This window comes from Myodes glareolus, chromosome 13 (genome assembly GCF_982192425.1).
Source record: "Myodes glareolus chromosome 13, mMyoGla1.1, whole genome shotgun sequence".
Lineage (NCBI taxonomy): Eukaryota > Metazoa > Chordata > Mammalia > Rodentia > Cricetidae > Myodes > Myodes glareolus.
In genome coordinates this window covers 48,125,716-48,146,079 of record NC_142038.1, presented here as the reverse complement: position 1 = coordinate 48,146,079, position 20,364 = coordinate 48,125,716, and the positions used below count along the sequence as shown (strand labels likewise).

Genomic DNA, 20,364 nt, shown 5'->3' with positions numbered 1-20,364 from the left:
CTCCCGGCAGTGCTGGGTGGGGGCCAGCATCCGATAGTTTGGCACTGGGCTTTCCAAGCCTGGGGACAGAAGTGGTTACCAGCCAGTTCTGTCTCTTCTTATTCAAACAAACAAACTTGCAGGGCGGAAGGAGTCTGGTGTAGGCAATTAGAATAGGCAGGGAGAGTCCGTGAGAAGCAATAGGTCCACTGCTGAGGCTGCGAGTTCAAGGAGTTCAGGCAAGGAACAGATCCCTGGGACAGAAGGAGTACAAAGCAGAGACAGAGTGGGAGGCTATCCTGCAAATGTATGCATGATGGGCCAGCTAGGAATAACTATGGCATTGGATAGTTGGTTCCATGCTGGTGAAAAGCAGAGAAAGCAGAGATGAAATTAGGTTTCTTTCTTTCTTTCTTTCTTTTTTTTTTTTTTTTTTTTTTTTTTGGGCCTGGACTTTTGGTTACAAGCAATAGCAGTCTGACAAAGTTTAGACAGAGAATGTAGTGGCACGTGCTGAAAAGAACAGCAGTATGCTAGCTTCCGGGATGTACAGAGGCCAGGTGTCAATCAACATCTGCAGCATTTGAACTCGCTTCATTTTCACCTGCATTGGCTTCATTCTCTGACAATTTCCACCCATAATGTTGGAGCACAGCAGCTCCAGGTGAGCATCCATACAACTACCCACAGTGTTGGGCCACAGCAGCCCTAGGTGAGTATCCATCCAGCTACCCACAGTGCTGGACCACAGCAGCCCTAAGTGAGCATCCATCCAGGTACCCACAGTGTTGGACCACAGCAGCCCTAGGTGAGCATCCATCCAGGTACCCACAGTGTTGGACCACAACAGATCTAGGTGAGCATCCATCCAGGTACCCACAGTGTTGGACCACAGCAGCCCTAGGTGAGCATCCATCCAGGTAACCACAGTGTTGGACCACAGCAGCCCTAGGTGAGCATTCATCCAGGTACCTACAGTGTTGGATCACAGCAGCTCCAGCTGTACACACATCCAGCCTCCTGTTCATCCGAGCATACCTGTTGCCTGGTTGCTCTATCAGGCCCAGACATTTTTATCTCATTTATATCTCATATTGCCTCTGACTGGATCATGTCAAACTTAAGCTACAATGTCTTTCTGGTCAACTGTGGGCCAAATGCTTTTTCTCTGAAGCCCAGTAAAGTCAACTCTCCCTAAAGTACTTGCGCTAGGAATGAGAAAGGACTTTCTCCAAGGCAAACTTAGATGCTGCTACCATAAGACAGGAATATTGACCCGGAGTAGGCAAAGGACAAACCAAACCCAAACCAGATCTTTACAACCAGTAATCATCATGCGCATATGGAAATGACAAGAAGCCAAATTTCTCATCAGAACTTGAATATGTAATTCTAAATAAATGTTACAATCAGACTACTTAGTTGTGTTCATGTTGATCAAATTGCATCCTCTGGTTTAAATGAGCAGAAGGGAGTTTAGCACCAAGAATGAAGAATACTATTCATAAATGAGGGAAAAGCAACCACATTTATTTAAAGATAAAGCATATACTAACATAGACTTGACATTTAAGTTTGGTAATGATGAATGTAATTATCATCCACATATCCCCTTTAGACTGTAATATAACAAAACTCTAGAAAAAAGGTGCCTCCCTGTTGTATGAGGTTGCTTGTTTGCTCTTGGCTGCTCAGCCCCAAAATAATTACTCAGAAACCATATTATTTGCAATACTGTTTGGCAAATAGCTTAGATGTATTTCTGGCTAACTCTTATATCTTAATTTAACCCATCTCTATTAATCTGTGTATTGCCACGAGGCTGTGGCTTACCTGGTAAAGTTACGGTGTCTGTCTCCGGTGGCAGCTACATGGCTTCTCCTCATTTCTTCTTCCCAGCATTCAGTTTAGTTTTCCCTGCCTAGCTCTACTCTTTTGCCCTATCACAGGCCAAGACAGTTTCTTTATTAACTAATGGTATTCACAGCATATCTAGGGGAACCCCACAGCCCCGCATGTGATGCTAATTATTTATTGTCAACTTCATGGGAATTAGAGTCACCTAGAACAGGATGTTTCCAGAGGGGTTTAACTGCGGTAGGAAGAGCCTACGTCAAACGTGAGCTGAGCTCCAGCATTTTTTGCTCTATTTCCTATAGACACATTGTGACCAGCTGTTCCATGCTCCTGCTACTGTGACTTGCCCACATGATGGATTTTACCCTCATTTTACTTTGGGTCCTTAAAGTTTCTTCTGGTCAGGTATTTTGTCAGAGCAATGAGGAAAGTAACTAATATCTCCCCAATCCAAATTTGTCTAGAGACCTTCTTAAAGTTTAGAAACAATTAGTGAAGAAGCTTTACAATGGGTGAAGGCTCCAAAGGCCTTGGTAATAGGCGATATGTTTAGTTTCTGGGTCTGTCTCAGTTTATTTCTCTGACTTTGTCTTTCTGGACGCTCTCTTTCTGTCTCCTTTACCCATACTGTGTTCTCCAGAAGTTCTTCTTTGTTCCCTGTTTTCCTTTCTTTATATTTTCTGGCAGAGTAACTCTATCCATGCTTCTCAGCAGGTTCCCCCTGAGAACTTCCTTTGTCTTCATGTCATGACGGTGCCAGCCACGCTCAGGGGTTAACGCCTGATGATTCACCTGCCAGTGACTCCCAGTTCTCCCTTCAAATTCATACTTGCAAAGTCACATAGAGGGACTTCTCAACCAGATTTTAATGAATGAATAAATGAATGAATGTTTTTCTCTTGGTGTTTCTAAGTCAACACACCTGTGACAGTTAATTTTGTCAACTTGACAGGATCTAGAATACCAAGGAGACAAGCCTTCAGGAGCATGTGTGACCATGACAGTAGGAATACCATTCCTTCATAAAAATACCATTCCTTCATAAAAAGGAGGAAGCTAGTTGAGAGCATTCATTCATCTCCTTCTGCTTTCTGCTTCCTGGTTTCTGCCACCACGGCTAACTCCCCCCCTCCATAATGTACTTCACCCTGAAACTTTGAACCAAAATAATTCCTTTCTCTCTTAAGTTGCTTTTGATGAGTTTTTGTTACTACTACTACTACTACTACTACTACTACTACTACTACTACTACTACTACTCAGAGATAAGTAATAGAGATAATGGCTAAAAATCCATCTAATCCTATTCTGATTGTGCTTGGAAATACTTCCCATGACAAAGAGGTGAGGGTTTCCCTTGCTTTCTCCTAGTCCTCCTTACTGTAAGTCTCACTGATTTCGACCCATTAATCCTTAAATCTCTCATATTTAGAGTGCCATTCCCTTTTCTGCTTTGGACTGTTATCACCTTTGGCCACTGTCACAATTTCCCTATCATTCTCCCTGCCTCTAAGTCTGTCCATATGGCATCACACCCCTCTGTCTCTTAGGCTTCCATCAGCATTGATCCCAAATCATACTCCTTGGTTTGCTATTAGGGCTTCTGTGTCCTTCCCTCTGTGCCCGTTTCAGCAACATGTCTAAGTGAGCCGACTCATGTGTGTGTGGTTTCTGCATATAGCACATGGTTCATGCCATTGTGGCTTTGCTCATGTGTTACCCAGTGTGACAGGTAACACCCCCTATGCCTCAATATCTGCATATGACATGAGTCTGAGTTGAGGTACCAGGTCTTCTAGAAAGCCTTGTAAATTCTTCAAGTCAATCTGGATTCCCCATAGCTGGCTTTCATGGCTTTCTCTCCATTTCCCCCCCCACACCCCACCCACACACAATCAGCTCTATAAAGATCAGGTTTCCTGGCTGCCATGTAGCCTTCCTTGTAGGCATGGGAACAATGAGTTCATCCATGAGTTTTGATGTCTACTCCAACATGAAAACATAGGAAGATTTTGAGAGGTGTCTGCTGAAAGAATTAACAGTTGAGAGTTTTAAGTTTCTATTTCCTCCTAGAGCTTATTCTAAAACCGTAGGTCAAGGCTAGATGTAAAGTTCCTCTTGGCTTTGATAGTTTCCACAATATGAAAAGAGGATCCCCTAATATACTATAAGAGCTAAAGGGGATTGTGTTGTGTAGCAGTTTCCTCCTTGATTGAAGCATCCCATCATGTAAGTTAAAGGCCAGCTTGAGACTGTCACAGTTTTCTTCTCTCTTTCTTCGTGCAGCACAGAGTTACTCAGTTTGTGCATGTTCCCTTGGTTCTTCCCCCAGAAATCTAAGTCCCTGTGGGTCAAGGCTTCACACCTAGGCCTGCAGGGCATAAAGTTTACTCTTTAGTTTTTAGCTGTGAGACCTGTTCACCTTCCAGTCACACTTCTAAGCAGAGCTTGAGGCACTGAATGTAGGCCAAGCTGCCAGTTCGTGAAATCATTTATTCTTGACAACTCCCAGGCGCTGTTCTAGGTGCTGATGCCAATTCACATCTGCACAGCACGTAGGGACATGATTTTAGTGAGTTAAAGGGTATAACTTTCAACTGAGTAGGCAGGAGGAGATCTCTGAGGAGTTACATCCCAATGTCTTCAGGATACTGAGCAAATCTTCTTAGCATCCTAAATGGATCCTGTTCCTGGTTCTTACAGTTCGTAGCTTGCTAGAACAATCAGAGACACCTACTTGCAATTCTACTTTTATCTGAGCACCAACCTTTATTATTCGCAGCATAATTTTGAAAATCAGTTCTTTTAAAACTTATCTAATTCTTCTTGAAGAAACAAAAGAGAACTGAAATTTATTGAAATTCACCTTCCGACAATGTGGTTAGTTGTCATTTTATTGAGCTAACATTTTTTTCCCAAACACAACACTTGAACATACTGATCCAGGCAGAAATTGTGAACATCTATTATTGAAAGTTCATACAACTGTCTGAGAAAGGCCAGATTATTGCCCTCATTTTGAATTTATAAAAACCAAGGATTTAGATTAATTGCCCCAGGTCAAGTAGCAGAGTGGTATCTTAAGACCAGCTCTGCCTGACACTTACTATTATGATGTTAGCATTACTCTGAAAGAGACAGGATAATGATATTCTAACTACAGCCCTTAAATGTCACATTTTATCAGGTGTGATGGCACATGTCTCTAATCTCAACGCTTGTGAGGTGGAGGCAGGAGGATAAGTTCAAGGTAGTCTTGAGCTACAAAAGGAGATTTCAAGTTAGTCTTGGCTGCAGAGGGAACTCAAGGCTCGCTTGGGTTATATAAAACCCTGACCCCCAACCCCAAAAATACAACACACAGAGAAATGAATAAAGAACATATTTTTCATCTTTACTAAATTATTTACAGAACAGAAGCGAAGTTTACAGACTCTAGAAGAATAATCTTTGAGGCATTTCAATGACAAATCTGCTTTGTGTCAAATTAATCCATAGGTGAAAATGTGCGTCATTTTCTAAGAATGTTATAAATAGATATCTAAGCAGATTATTTCATCTAGCAAAGATAACACTATTTTTGTAAGAATGCAATATTTTAATTTCATTAATTCTTTTAGTTGAAAAATGGTGATTTCAAGACTTTTTAAAAAGCTTTGGTAAGTAGTTAGATTCTAGAAGTTCATATAATTAATAGTGCAAATTATTCCTTGGTCATTTTGAGGAATTTTTATCTTTTGATATAGGATTTCAAACTTCAAACTTGTGGCCATCCGCCTTCTGACTACTAGGACTGCAGACATGTGTCACCAAGCCCAGCTTTCACTGAGCATCTGTCTTAGTTAGGGTTTCTATTGCTTGTAAAGGGACACCCTGGCCATGGAACCTCTTAATAAGGAAAACATTTAATTGTGATGGTTTATAGTTTCAGAGCTTAGTCCATTGTTGTGGTGAGAGGCATGCAGGCAGACATGGTGCTGGAGAAGGAGCTGATAGTTCTTCATCTAGATGAGCAGGAAGAGAGAGTGACACTGGTCTGACTTGAGCATTTGAACCTCAAAGCCTGCCCCTAGTGATGCACTTCCTCCAACAAGGCCACACTTCCGAATAGTGTCAGTACCTATGAATCTATGGGGGTCAATTGCACTGAAATTGCCACCACAGCATTTATGATATACCTGAAAGGCTTTCTGCATATTATTTGACTTCTTGATTATAACTGTATTAAAACTTAGTTGATTATTGCACTTGATGACTTAATATAAAGACTTAGAAACGTTAGTAACTTACCCATAATTAAAACTTGTAAGGACCAAAGGCAGCATTCAAATGTAATGCTCTAAAACCCTTTTCATTAAAATACTTTTCATTATACAACCTTCCTTCAAAAATAATGTGATTGACATTGGTGCTTTATTTCTTTAGAGCCATGGCTCTGAGGTTCCGTGAGTTGCTGTGGAACAATAGTCATGTACTCTGTAAAGATTTGTCACTTGTACTGATTTAATAAAATGCTGATTGGCCAGTAGCCAGGCAGGAAGTATAGGTGGGGCTACCAGAACAGGAGAATTCGGGGTAAGAGGAAAGGCTCCATCTGCAGTTGTCACCCAGATACAGAGGAAGCAAGATGAGAATGCCTTACAGATAAAAGGTACCAAGCCATATGGCTAACACAGGTAAGAATTATGGGTTAATGTAAGATGTAAGAATTAGTTAATAAGAAAGCCTGACCTAATAGGCCAACCAGTTTATAATTAATGTAAGCCTCTATGTGTTTCTTTGGGACTGAATGGCTGCGGGACCGGGCGGGACAGAAACTACTGCCAACAGTGAGTGTTTGAGCTTAGCTCAAAAATAATCTGTTGCGGGTAGGATAGGGCTGGGTAGGATAGGGCTGGAGGAGGATAGCTCAGTTGGCAAGGGCTTGCCTCACAATCCTGAGGATCTGAGTTTAAGCCTCAGGACCCATTTGAAAATGAAGGGCATGGTGGCAGACACGTGTAATTCTATTATTGGGGGTGGGAGAGAACAGTGAGATCCCTGGCGCTCAGTGGCTAGTCAATTTATCTTAATATTGTTAGCTCCAGGCTAAGGAAGGAGCTCGTCTGGAAGGCAGTAGATAATACTCATGAGGGTGTCATCTCAGGTTGTCCTCTGGCTTCTGTGCGCCTGCCCACTTGTGAACACCAAGCTTTTGATATTCGGTGGACCCACTTCTTTTCCACATCTGTGATTATTTTTGAAAAAAAAATAGGAAACTGGATCTTTTAAATCACCTCAGCAGACACACTTTCTACTTTTCTCTATTGTACTCATGTATATCATTTGTTCCTTTTCGGTGGTTAAACAGTTTCCCGTTGCCATTATCATTCCTCTCATGAAAAATAGCTGGAAGGGCTAGATATTAATTTCTTTGCTATTTTATATCTAGAATACTAAGCTAATGCTGCTATCTGAAATAGTTTCCTCAGTGTGAACTCAAAGACTGGAACCTGTGCCTAGCTTTGTATTGCGAAAATTCCTTCTCAGGGTAGGACACAAGCCACATATCTACCCCTTCTCCTAAGGTCCCAAGTACCAACTGAGGTACAATTCTGCCAAAGTTCACTCTGAGGAAACTAATGAGTTTATCCGGGCTTCTTTGCGGAGCATAGGTGAAGGGTTTCTTACATGGGTGTGGGTGTTCTTCCCTGACTTGATTTTCCAGTTCACACCTGGAAAACCTTTACTCAGCAGGGATGAGGGCTTCCCTGCAGTTGCATAGATGGAATCCCTTCCCCATGCAGACTTATATACTCTAGTCAAGTGGTTCTCAACCTGTGGGTCATGACCCCCTTGGCACAACCCCAATCTTCAAAAGTATTTACATTACAGTTCATAACAGTCTCAAACTTACAGTTATGAAGTAACAACAAAAGTAATTTTATGCTTTGGGGTCACCACAATATGAGAAACTGTGTGCACAGAGTTTCCTGCTGGCCTGGCGCCAGAGCGCTAGCAAGCAACCTCACCCCCACCCTCAACTCTGGAGTTAGCACTCGGCCCTAATCCATCCTTTGTGTTATAGATACCTTTTGTCGCCCTATGTGAATCTTGCCTGAGAGTTTTTCATGGATACAAAGTCTATGCAAAACTTGGTTAGGGGCAGCTGGAAAACCGCGGTACCTCCTGAATCAGGTATTTGCACTTGGCGTTGTATTTTTGGAAGCTTCATTCAGGTTGTTTTGAGCGTATGGAAATCTACTGACCAAAGTGTAAATATAGGGAAAAATAAAAATGCCACGGGCTAAGGGAAAGTACTTAAGTCCCCTGAGACTGGGACCCCAAAGGTTAAGTTCATTCTCAGAGGGTCTCTGAATCTTCATTTCATGGGCCCGCGTGACCCCACACACCCACGCCACGCTATCTGCGACAGAACTGTATTAAACGGTCACAGCATTAAGAAAGTTGAGAACCACTGCTCTAGTTGCTTGCTGGGCCATGTGCAGTTAAAGGCAGCATTGCAGGAGACAGCTGGTTAGGGAACAGCTGGATACTCAGCGGAGGGTCTCATGACCCCCCCCCCCCATCCAGTCCACAAGCTCAGCAAGGAGGCCAATTGAACTCCCCAAGACAGACATTTATTGGCTCAGAGGTCCTTCACTTACAACACCTCGCTATGTCCTTGGTCCATTTTCTTTTATTTGATTAAACCAGAGATCCACAAAGATGGCCATGGACTAGTTCCCGTCTGTCTCTACTTTTGTATGCTCTGGAAGCGAAGAGTGGTTATTGCATGTTAAAGTGTTTTAAAAACAAAACAAAAACAAACAAACAAACAACAAAAAACAAGAGGACTATTTTGTGACACATAAAAATTGTGTGAAATTGAAATTTCAGTGTCCCCAAGCTTATTGGAACATAGCCACTATGCTAATTCATTTACATATCATCTGTGGCTGGTTTCATGCCTCCGTGTTGGAGCTGAGTAAGTTTAATGGAAAAGTTGGACTTTCCATGTCTTTATGGGAGAACTTTGCTGGCCACTGGCCTGCTCTGTGAAGCTGTCCTGGTTTCTTGCTCTTTCTGATGCAGCTCACAGGGCTCAGGCAGCTCAAGGCCCGGAGTCTGAGCTTTCTCACACTTCTGCATCAAAAGTAAAACAAAGAACAAATAAAGTTGGGATGATATATAATATCAATTCTATTTTTTTTCAAGATTTTTAAATATTATTTTTATTTGTGTGTGTGTGCTGTGTATGTGTGTGTATGTGTGTATGTATGTGTGTATGTGCGTGTGAGTGTATATGTGTGTGTATGTGTGTGTGTGTGTGTGTGTGTGTGTGTAATATGTCTGGGTGCTGCCTGAGAGCTGAAAAGGATACTGGATCTCTCAAAGAAGCTGGAGTTATGGGTTGGTGTGAGCTGCCTGTCATGGGTACTGGACACTGAACTTGGGTCCTTTGAAAGGGCAGGAAGCACTCTTAATGAATGAATCATCTCTGCAACCCCCAAAGAATATTTTTTTTTTTTAAAACTAACTGCCTTCTTCATTCATCCTCTCATTTAAAAGGGGATGTGTTTACTAATGCCAAACACATGGACATTATATAATCCCCAAACAAAACAAAAACCCCAAACTCTCTCGCAAATGGAATATACTTAGCTTCATGAAAAAGTCACCATATTGTCATTGCTTTTCTCTTTGCACCAGGATCAAAGCGAACTCCTTTCTGGCCTGGCTTAGCTCAGCAGAGCATCCTTGGGAAAACTAAACAAAGCAGAAAACAAAGTTGGGTGGGGGAATGAAAAAAATGAACAAATAAGCCAATAAAAAAAAGATCAAAATGTTTTAAGAACTGGTGACAGAGTACTTTAGTGTGAAAAAAACTTGTTTGTTTTTTTTTTTTTTCTCTAAAGTCAATTTCTCTAAAAACAAGGATTGGATAATAGAAGTGTGATGGTGATCCCTGGGTGTGGTGGTACATGTCTGTAATCTCAGCTGATAGAGATGCCTGGGTGTGGTGGTGCATGTCTGTAATCTCAGCTGATGAACATGCCTGGGTGTGGTGGTGCATGTCTGTAATCTCAGCTGATAGTGATCCCTGGGTGTGGTGGTGCATGTCTGTAATCTCAGCTGATGGTGATCCCTGGGTGTGGTGGTGCATGTCTGTAATCTCAGCTGATGGTGATCCCTGGGTGTGGTGCTGCATGTCTGTAATCTCAGCACCTGGGAGGCAGAGGCAGATGGCTCACTCTGAGTCTGAGGCAAGCCTGGTTTACAGAGACTGTTTAATACAGTTCCTCATGTTGTGGTGGCCCTCCAGCCATAAAATTATTTTTGTTGCTACTTGATAGCTGTGATTTTGCTACTATTATTAGTTGTAATGCAGATATCTTCAGAGACAGAGGATTACCAAAGGGGTCACAACCCACAGGCTGAGAATCTAAGAACCGCTGACATGGATGGTTCAAGGTCCAGGGCTGTGCAGCAAGACCTCGTCACAAAAACAAAAGACAAAACGAAGGCAAGATTAAAAACAAAACAAAACAGGATCATGGATCATGGTGCATTCTGGAAAAGAGATTCAAAGAGAAGTAAGGTCACAAATCAAAGAAGTCCTTCACATGCCCCCCTCGCCTGTCAGTCGTATCCCATTGGCTGGGTGTGCAGACACAGGACAGTTATTTCACACTACTCTTCTTTTCAAGGTCTACCTCTCCGCAGGCAAAAAGAATCAAAGAATACCTCATCCCTTGAAGTATTGCCCTATTTTCTCCCAACCAAGATTTTTCAATAAACCTGGGTACTACCTTATTGTGTGCCTTTTTTCTGGTGAATGTGAAAGAAAAAAAAATCTATTTCACTCCAGACAGGGCCATAACATACAAAAAAAAAAAAAAAATCCACCGAGGTTCAGTGTAATGAACTAGCAAGTTTATTGGGATTGTTTATATGGTCAAGAGAGAGACAGATTACTGAAAAGCCTAAGCAAATGAATGCTTTAGCTGGACTCTTTGGAGTTCTTTGATTCGCACTGGCAGCATGGAGCTAGACTCCCAGGAAGTCCCAGTGGTCAGGTGACCCAGGGTAGTTCAGCTCAGTTCCATCGATAACATGAACAGAGATGGTTAGGAAGTTGAGAGGAGACTGGGTTAATATTTATCCAGTATCTCGAGCTGGACCTCGTTCACGGCAGCAGGATACCAGTGCTTTTCCCGTAAATGACTAATGGACACGAAATGGAAAGTAGCAGGCGTGCTATGCATAGAATGAATCGGTCATTTCTTGAGGGAGGACAGTGTTACAGAAATGCTGCCACTTCCCTTAAAGAACATTAGCAGTAGCATTGTCAAGATGGATTTAACGTTTTCTTTCTTTCCAGGAAAACGAACAAACTGTAAGGCCTCAGACTTAAAGCCTGGGCTGAGGCATGTGGAGTTTTCCATATGCCTGGGATATAATACAAAGTGAAGTCTGGAAATAACTGTTATGTGACAACATTTTTCTGGGGAGACGCCACACATGTGTCTACTCACCCCAGATAGGGTGCCCATGACAGAGCAAAGTACGGATATCACCAAGTCCAGCTTGGTGAAACCAATGAGTTTTATTGGGGCTCCCTAGAAGAATGTGGGTGAAGGGTTAGTGACAGGAACAGAAATGACTCAAAGACAGTGGCATCACCAAAGCCCACCCCAGTATAGGTGGCAGTGTATAAAATCTGGGAAGCTTGAGCCCACCGCACAGCCTGCAGGCATCTTGAGAGGCCGGAGAGTGATTTGGTTGGTCTACACCTCTTCAGGGCACCCCCGCTGGTTTCTGCTTCTTCCAGGAAGCTGGTCTGTTCTCAGAGCACACTTTGCAACTTGACTTGTCTGAGAGTGACCTCACTTATTGCTTATTCTGGGATGGAGGAAGGGGGGACTGGGGAATCGGTTTCGAGGACTTCTTGAAGCTATTTTGAATTGTTTACCTCTCTGCTTAAAGGACCTCCCTGCAGGATGCAGTGTTTCAGTCTGGGAGAAACTGTTAAGACAACACCATTTCAAGGTGTGATACCTTTGTTACAGGTGTCTGTATGGAGATAGTGTTTTTGTTTGTCTGTTTGTTTTGGAGAGATACATTCTAAGTCTGAGCCAAGCTCTACTAGTAAGCTATGAGACTTTAGATATCTTACTTCTCCAAACCTCGGTTTCCTTGTCTGTAAAATGGGGGTAGTTTTGTTCTTTTAAAAAGAATATGATGATGGGATGTCCCGGGCGGCTCGCGGAAGGATGGCCGTGAGTCCCTGCAACGCCATGTGGCCGGGGGAGTCAGGCGGGCAGTTACGGCGGATAAAAAGCTCACAAGATATAGTAAATAAACATAAGGGTAAACATTTATTACTTAAAAAGAAATAGAAAAACAGAAAGACAGAGATAGACAAATATAAAGACATAAAGACACAGAGACAGAGAAAAACGTGTGCACACGACAGGAGACAAACACACAATGGAGAGAGAAAGATGGTGAAGGGGGAGGTCAGAAGTGGCTGGGTGGGCATGGTTAGTTCTTAAAGTGGCAGCAGAAGACTAACAGGTAGTACCTCAGTTTCCCTTATCTGTAAAATGGTGATAATAACAGTATCCACTTCACAGGACTGAGGACTGTAAGCAATGTTAAATGAAAGGTAATTGTTTGACACAGCTTCTACTACATGTGAGGATGTGTAATTTGTGTGTATTAAAATGATCCATAAATTTTAACAAATACTGTGCTCATGTAACTAACATTGCAATTGAAATACAGAACATTTACAACAAGCAATAATCATTATTTCAAAAATCAGAACACTAGTGTATTGTTCTACAACCACAAAGAGAAGATACATATGGTACTGGTCATAAAACCATAAGTGCAAGCTAGAATCGTGACACCATGGGAATGCAGTCGGGAGGGGCTGATGAAGCGTTGTGTATACTACACACTGCCACATCTGCCTGTGCAGTGCCAAGTCCCCCATCTCCACCCACAGCACCTTGCTTAGCTGTGTGTGTTGGGGAACAATTCCTCAGTGCTCCATGTATTTGTAGGGGGTCTGTTCTATCCTTGGCTTCAATTTTGTCACTTCTGCAGTCTTAGGAAGAAAACTCTCTTATGACTAATTCTTTTTGTAGTATTAGGGCAGATGAATCCAGGAGCTTAAAATATACAAAACAAGGTAGGCAGTGGTGGTGCATGCCTTTAATCACAGCTCTCAAGTGGCAGAGGCAGGCAGATCACTGTGAGTTTGAGGCCAGTTTGGTCTATAGAAAGAGTTCCAAGACAGCTAGGCCTATACAGAGAAAACAAAAACCAAAAACCAAAACAAAACAAAATAAAAAACCAAAAAAACCCAAAATCAATCAATCAAACAAACAAACAAACAAACAACCAAGACAAATACTCTCTTATTGAGCTACAGCACAAAGACCCTTCATCCTCCTTTAAAAAAATTGAGACAAGGCTTCAGTAATTTACTTAAGCTGTCTTTGAACTGATTCTGTAGCCTAGAAAGGCCTTGAACTCCAGATCATCCTCAGCCTATTGGAATTACAGGCCTCTTCACTTAAAGCTATTTTTTCCAAATACAAATTGAAGCTGAGAGAGTCTCTAGAGAATGCAGCCACACGGTGACTGGGGAGAACTCAATGGAAAGTGCCTGCTTGGGGTGATAGAGAGTCTGTGTTCCATCCATAGCACCAGTTCAGCGCCATTACCACCACCACCACCAAAACATAAACAAGTGAACCAACCAAATAAATCCCACAGCAACAGAGGTTCAGCTTTAGGGCCAGAGACACTCTGTGCTGGTGTCATTTCTTTTTCATATGAAAGTCATTGCTGACCTTAACATCTTTCATCTATTTTCATTTCTTTATTACTTGTCTATCTGTATCTTTGAAGTCCCCTTCCTTGTGGGGCCTGCTTTCTAAGAAAGACACAGGCAGACCTTCTATGTGCAAAATGTCGTATTCAGTATTGCTGTATTCATAACACTGCCAAAAGAGTAGGAAGTCATTTGCCAGGACTCTAGATTGAATTTACAAGACTCTTATTCACTATCCGCATGCTTACACATTTGTGAATGGCTGTAACAAAGACGTAGGAACTGCTTTTGCTACAAGTCCCAACTCTTCACTTGGACAGGCAGATGCCCAGAGGTGCCCAGTGGGTAAGTGTAAACAGGCTAAAATGTTATCTCTGCTTCCATCTCGCACCCATTCCCTTGCTGCTGGTCACCTTGGAGTTTCACAGGGATCAAACAAGTCTGATGGATAAGCATTGTGTGGTGGGAGTTGTGGATACCTCCCAGGCAACAGCAATTTACTTAATGCTTGAGATAATGATCAAGTAGAGCACAGTTCACTCCGGGCTGTTTGTTTAACTATGTAAGCTTCCTGTCTTCTCCCTCTGGCTCTTTTCTGTGTCATCTGAGAGTTCATCAGTACCTCTGAAGACAGATCTGGGAGTAGCTATTTTTTCTTTCCCCTCATCATTTTCTCTATTGATGGGTGTTGGGGTGGGGATAGGAGTAGGGAGAGAGGCAAGTGGCAGGACCTTGTTAGGACCTGCTTTAGACCTGTAGCCTAGGACTCCAGTAACATGCCCACATTAATTTACATGCTTGTTAGTGTATTTGTGCCACACAGACTAATCAGTCTATGTAACCTGGTTCAAGTTACGTAGTACATTGTAGACATCAATTACATGTCAAAAAGTATAACAGTACCTACCCCAAACTAAACAAATGACAGTGAATGTATCTCTTATTTATACATACATGTACCGTTGAATGCATATTTGCCCAACGTTTCTCAACACACAATAATGTATTTCATTTTGTTTCACTCATTTAACATTTATTGAATACTACATGATATGCCATATTTCTTCCTATCATCGTTGCACAGTCTGTCTACAGAAGGAAGTAAACTACAGGATACGACAACAGCGCTTGAGATACTTTGGCCATGTTATGAGAATGAATGACGGCAGATACTCGAAGATAGCATGGCTTGGAGGAGTGCATGTGATAAGGTGAGGAGGAAAGCCCCCCCCCCAAAACGCTGGTAGACAGTATAAAGGAAGACTGTGGAACCTTGGGTATGACAGTAACACAAGCATCTAGGACTGCCCAGGAAAGGAACAACTGGAGACCCACCATAAACGGGCTGCCGAGGCATGCTGAAGCATTGCTGGGGCATAGATGATGATGATGATGATGATGATGATGACGACGACATGGTATGCCAAGTCTACTAAGGCAAATGTATTGTTTGGAAACGGCCAGGAAACTATTTCCTGTTCATGTCATTCTCCTGTCTAGATATACAGCTGGACCCCCCCTCCACTTTCATTGGTGTGAACTTGTGACTGACTGACTTGCTTACAGCCAATGAAGGTAGTAGAAGTGTATGACATTCATGGTTAGGTCACGAAACGTGATGGTTTCTCCTTGTTTGCTGCAGGCGCTGAGGAAATCTGAATCAGGCCACAGAGAAGACGCCTAGAGAAGCCTCCAGTCTTTCTGAGGAGTGGCAGTTGTCCAGTTGATGAACCTCTGTTTCAGTGTCTGTAACTGACAGTAGAGCCCCCAAGCTCTAGAGTCTTCCCAGGGGTGGTCAATGTCTTAAAGCATGAAAGTTTTGTGAGAGCCATCATAGAACAATAGGTAATCAGAGTACCCACTGTAGGTACTCAAGATTTATATGTAGATTTACTTCCATGGGATTTCCAGTCTAGATTTCCCTCATCTATAGCAAGGAAGGAATGACTATTTTCAGGGCCTAATTACCTGTTGTTTATCTGCTCTCTGGGCCTGCTCTTTAGCCTGACTTTGTTGATACAAACTATGATCATATTTACTCATTTAATAAATAAATCAATTAATTTTCCACACTAGGGCTCTTTTTCCGACACTTGGGAGCCTGAAACTTTTCTCTGTTGTTTCCAAGTGTCTAGGGGCTCCATCCTAACATCAGGCAACAAGGCTATTCCTTGGTTGTGGCTCCTTTTAGAACAGACACATTCAAGTTCTTTCTTGGCTCCTGGTGCTATCCTGAGTCTAGTCCTGTGTATACGGTAGCAGGCCGATTGAAAACACAAAGAAGCATCTCCACACAACTGAAGGTCTGTTGTTAGTTACTGTACACAGAAATAATTTAGCCAGAGGCAGTCCCTAGTTTCTAGAGTTTCCCATTCAGTTCATAGACACTGAGACCCAGCCTACCAAATGCACTGAGTGAGCTGTCAGTCTTGACTCCTGTGACTGATCACGACGAGGGTGGTCACCCTGACGGTGGAGAGGAATGCATTCCTGGGCTGCACACATGCTTGATCAGGTACAACCGCACACGGTGCACATTCTCTGTTCTTAAATACCAGTCGCTCTTCTAGCTGATGGGAATGCACCACCCGACCAGAGAACTGCGCCGGCACGTGCCCTGGGGAAGTTGTGCAGCAACGAAGGATGACAGACATTGGACAGAATTGTGTAAAATGGTGCTAGGAACCCAGCTGGAAAATGAGGCGGCTGAAATTCTTGCAAAGGACGTGAGAACCTTCGGTGGGGGGCAGCCGTGGGCGGATTTCGAGCAGAGTGGCCACGAGGGCGACGGACAGTAGGGGGCGAGAGGACTGCAGGCAAGGAGAGTTGGTGATTTAAAGAAGCAAATACGTTCCACTTGGCTGGAAGCGGGGCGTGCGGAGCTCCGAGCGCTCAGAGTTCTCCTGCGCAAGGGGTTGTGTTTTGAGTGCAAGCAGGAATGCTCAGGAGTATCGGGTGGGCTGAGAAGAAGAGCAGTCCTTATTCGTGATTTTTCCTGCTTGGCACACCTAGGCTCTTCGGTTCTCTACATTTGCAGACGTCTCATTTCAGGCTTCGATTAGGGCAGCACCGGGTGGGTCAGTTTCGGGTGGCAGGGGCGCACCCATCACAGAATGCTGCACCGGGCTCTGGTTCTGCAACCAGCTCTGAGCGGGAGGGGGCGGGGCTTGCTCTGCGGACCTAGTGCTAGTGTGGGCTCCTCCCCCATGCTCAGACCCCGCCTCCAGAAAGATATGATTGGACTAGAACCGCGGAAGGGCAGGGCGTCCTCGAGCGGCCCTGGGGGTCGGGCAGAGGCAAGCACACTGATTGGCTCTGCAGTGGATTAGGTCATCGCTAGCAGGTTCGGGCGGCCCGGACGCCGGCGGGTCGGCTGAGGCTTCTGTGAGAAGGCGCTCGAGCCTGCTGAGCGGCGAACCGCAGAGGAGGCGGGGAGGCGGTGGCCGCGCTCGTTCGCTTCTCGGCGCCGCCGAGGGTCCGCCAGCTGCGCCTCCAGCCCGCGTGCCGCTCGGTGGCTCAGCGCAGGAGCGCCCGCCGTCCGGCTGAGTCCCGGCTGCGGTTCAGAGTCTCCTGCTCCCTCTGACCCCGCGCGCGGGGCGAGCCGGCGCCACACCTGTGGATCGGCCGTCGTCGCGGGTGTCCGCTGAGCAGCGCGCGAGGCGCGTCCCCTCAGCTCGGCTCCACGGGCAGAATGGGGCTCCCGGCGCTGGAGTTCAGCGACTGCTGCCTCGACAGCCCGCACTTCCGAGAGACGCTCAAGTCACACGAAGCAGAGCTGGACAAGACCAACAAATTCATCAAGGAGCTCATCAAGGACGGGAAGTCGCTCATTAGCGCGCTCAAGAGTGAGTGTCCGGAGCCAGGCTGGAGGGCTCGGGGCGGCGGCATTTGGCTCTGGGTTGCCCGCGCGCTGCCGGCTTTCATCCCCCCCCCCCCCTCCCGGGCGCTGAGTGACGGGTGTCGATGTCGCCTCAGGCGAGAAGGACGTGAGAAAAGAGCGAGTCAGTTGCCTTAGAGGCGTCTGGCCACCCAGTCCTCTGCATTCCGGGACAGCCGGGAGGTGGTCAGTGGGGTGGCACTCTGGACGGGGTGGGTGTGTGCGATACAGGTGTCTCTGGCCTGAGGCCAGAGCACCCAGCCTGCGGCAGCCTGCTAGGAAACCCATCGCTTCGACGCTTCCATGGCTTGGTGTCCTTAGGGGGGGCGAGTTGCTCACTCCGGGTGCCCAGCCGGTTGCCCAGGCTTGGGAATGGAGCGTACCGAGGGGGCGCTGCCCATCCCTGGGAAGAGGAGGGTGGCGACTGCTTTGAACTGTGCATGAGCCCTGCATGCAGCTCCAGCCTGGCCCGGACTACCGGGTTCTCTGCGTTGGAGTGATTGGTTAGCTATATTCCTGGGAACATTGACAGTCATCCCTAGACATAGCAGTGCGGTGTACGTGTGCAGGTTTTGATTCTTGTGCTTAGCAGAAGGTGACAGGGGTGGGAGTATAGAACCAGAGTGTTCCTTTACTCTAAACTGTGGGCGAAGGTTTAAAAATAGAACGAACACATCCGTCTTTCTCCTTCTCCCGCTCCCTTGCTCTCCCCCCCACACCCCCGCCCCTTCGGCTATCCTTGAAAATTCAAAAGGCTGAGAGGGGACATCCTCAGCGTTCTCTCAGAAAAGAGAAGTTTAAGCTCATCTTAAAGGTTTCGAGATTCTGGGAAGCCATTTAATTTTTTTTTTTTACCTCTTTTTGTACAAGGTGTATATGTGTGTCAAAATTTTGCCACCTAACTTTTGCAGAGCAAGACTAGAGTTTCTCTTTATGGTCAAATCTAGAACCCAAGCATTCTAGGGTTGTGCACCTTGCAGGGCGAGAAGGGTACTTTTTCATTGGGTTCATTTTAAAAATAGTCCAGGCGTTCTTTTCATTTTGATACTCAGGAAGTGGAGGCGGATAGTGGAATTGTCTTGACTCTTTACTTTTCCTGTCTCTGTGATGGGTTCCTAATAGACGCTATCTTTCTGCTAAGAATGGTTGCCTCACCAGAGTTGGATCCTAGCTGTGAGAATGATCCCCAGAATGGTTCTTTAAAATTTAGTAAGCCTGTTGCTTTGAAAATGGAAGGGCGAGAGGATGGAATGTCAGGGCAAGTGCCAGTCTTCTGGGGGTGAAATAAAAGTGCAGGACTGACATCAGGAGGCTTGCCAGGGCAGAGTCTCTGCAGGAGGACTGCCGGGTTCTCTGCGTTGGAGTGATTGGTTAGCTATATTCCTGGGGGTAGGAACAGCTTCTGTCAAAGACCAGGGCCTGCCTTGTTTCAGGGAACAAGTGCCCTCTAGTTTGAAGTAAATTTGGGGTTCACTTAGAAGTTGGGTCTGAAAATTTTACTTGACCCTTATGCTTTCGCTTTCTCTCTCTCTCTCTCTCTCTCTCTCTCTCTCTCTCTCTCTCTCTCTTCTCTCTCTCTCTCTCTCTCTCTCTCTCTCTCTCTCTCTCTCTCTCTCTCGGAAAAGAGTGCTGTGATTAAAGGCATGTTCCATACCATCATGGCAGACCTTAGGCTAGCTTAAGTTGATCCTCTGCTTCATTCAGCAAACATCACAAATGCCTCCTGTTTCCTGGGCATTGCATTGGATACCAGGATGTAGCAGTGATATTTTTTGACTGCTCCTATGACTATAGAGGCACAAAATTCTGTGGCAGCCATGGCTTGTTTGTGTGCTAATCTCATGTATCTCTCTTGATTTTGCAAATGAGAACACGGGCTTAGGGAATCACTAACCCAGAGCTTTTGAAGCTGCATGGTCTGAGATAGAAATGTAATTCTATACAGTGTAGAACTCTCAGTCTGTTCGATTCTTCTTGCCCAGAATGGAGCCTGCAGGACCAAACCTGCTAGAATTTGGACTTGCATTTTATCTGAGCATTGACGCTGAGGAAGGTGTGTTGGGTGACTGGCAATTTGCCTTCTACTATTTCTGAGGAGCGTGGATTCATTAGATAGTAAGCGTCTTTGCAATGTTGGGATGGATCGGCTCTGTGACTTGGTACAAAGACTTCTTCATCTTTAAGACTGTGCCCCTCTGCTTCAGCAGAGAGTGTGACTGATGCAACCTCTTTGACTCCTAACAGGTTTTCACACTGCCTTAGGCCTTGTGTTATTGTGAGGTGCCTGCTGCTTTGTATACCATATTAGTTCCTGTATATTAATTTTCTTCAATCCAGATCATTACTATTAATGAAAAACACTGTTTGTCCAGTACAGCTTAAAAATAAATACATAGTTATGTTCGTTTATGAAGTTAGTACTAGTTTTGTTTTGTAACTAGTACTTCTACAGATCTCTGGCTTCAGATTTGCTTTATCTATACATATAATCAGAGGTAATAAAAATGGCCTCCAGATGTTGGCAGGGTTTATCTACAATATTTTAATGTTACTTCTACTTTGTAAATGATGAAAACAAGCAGCCAAGAAGTCAGAAACCTGTCCAAGGTAAGTTCAAGGTACTCAAATTCAAGTTGTCAAATTCCAAAGACCTTACACTTACCCCGCTTAATAAAGCAATGCTGTTGTCATCTAGGTTAGCCTAAACTAGAGCCTCTCTCGTGTTTCTCTTTTGAATCTGCTTGGGAATCTGCCAAAATCCGCATAAAACGACACCATAAAAACAAACCCCTTGAACTCTACCTGGTTTCTCTATCCCTGG

General features: G+C 44.5%; 1 protein-coding gene across 5 annotated transcripts in view; it reads left to right on the top strand.

Annotated features, from left to right (window-relative positions):
- The first annotated feature begins 17,065 nt into the window (after positions 1-17,065).
- Arhgap26 (Rho GTPase activating protein 26) overlaps positions 17,066-20,364 on the top strand; it is a 398,943-nt gene continuing 395,644 nt past the window's right edge. For 2 of the 5 annotated variants that reach the window (XM_085699929.2, XM_085699933.2), the window contains exon 1: positions 17,066-17,511. In XM_085699929.2, coding sequence (XP_085556055.1) covers positions 17,358-17,511 — 154 coding nt within the window. In that variant the 5' untranslated portion in view covers positions 17,066-17,357. The remainder of the gene's footprint in view (positions 17,512-20,364) is intronic. The other 3 variants (XM_085699930.2, XM_085699934.2, XM_085699931.2) reach the window with 2 other exon arrangements.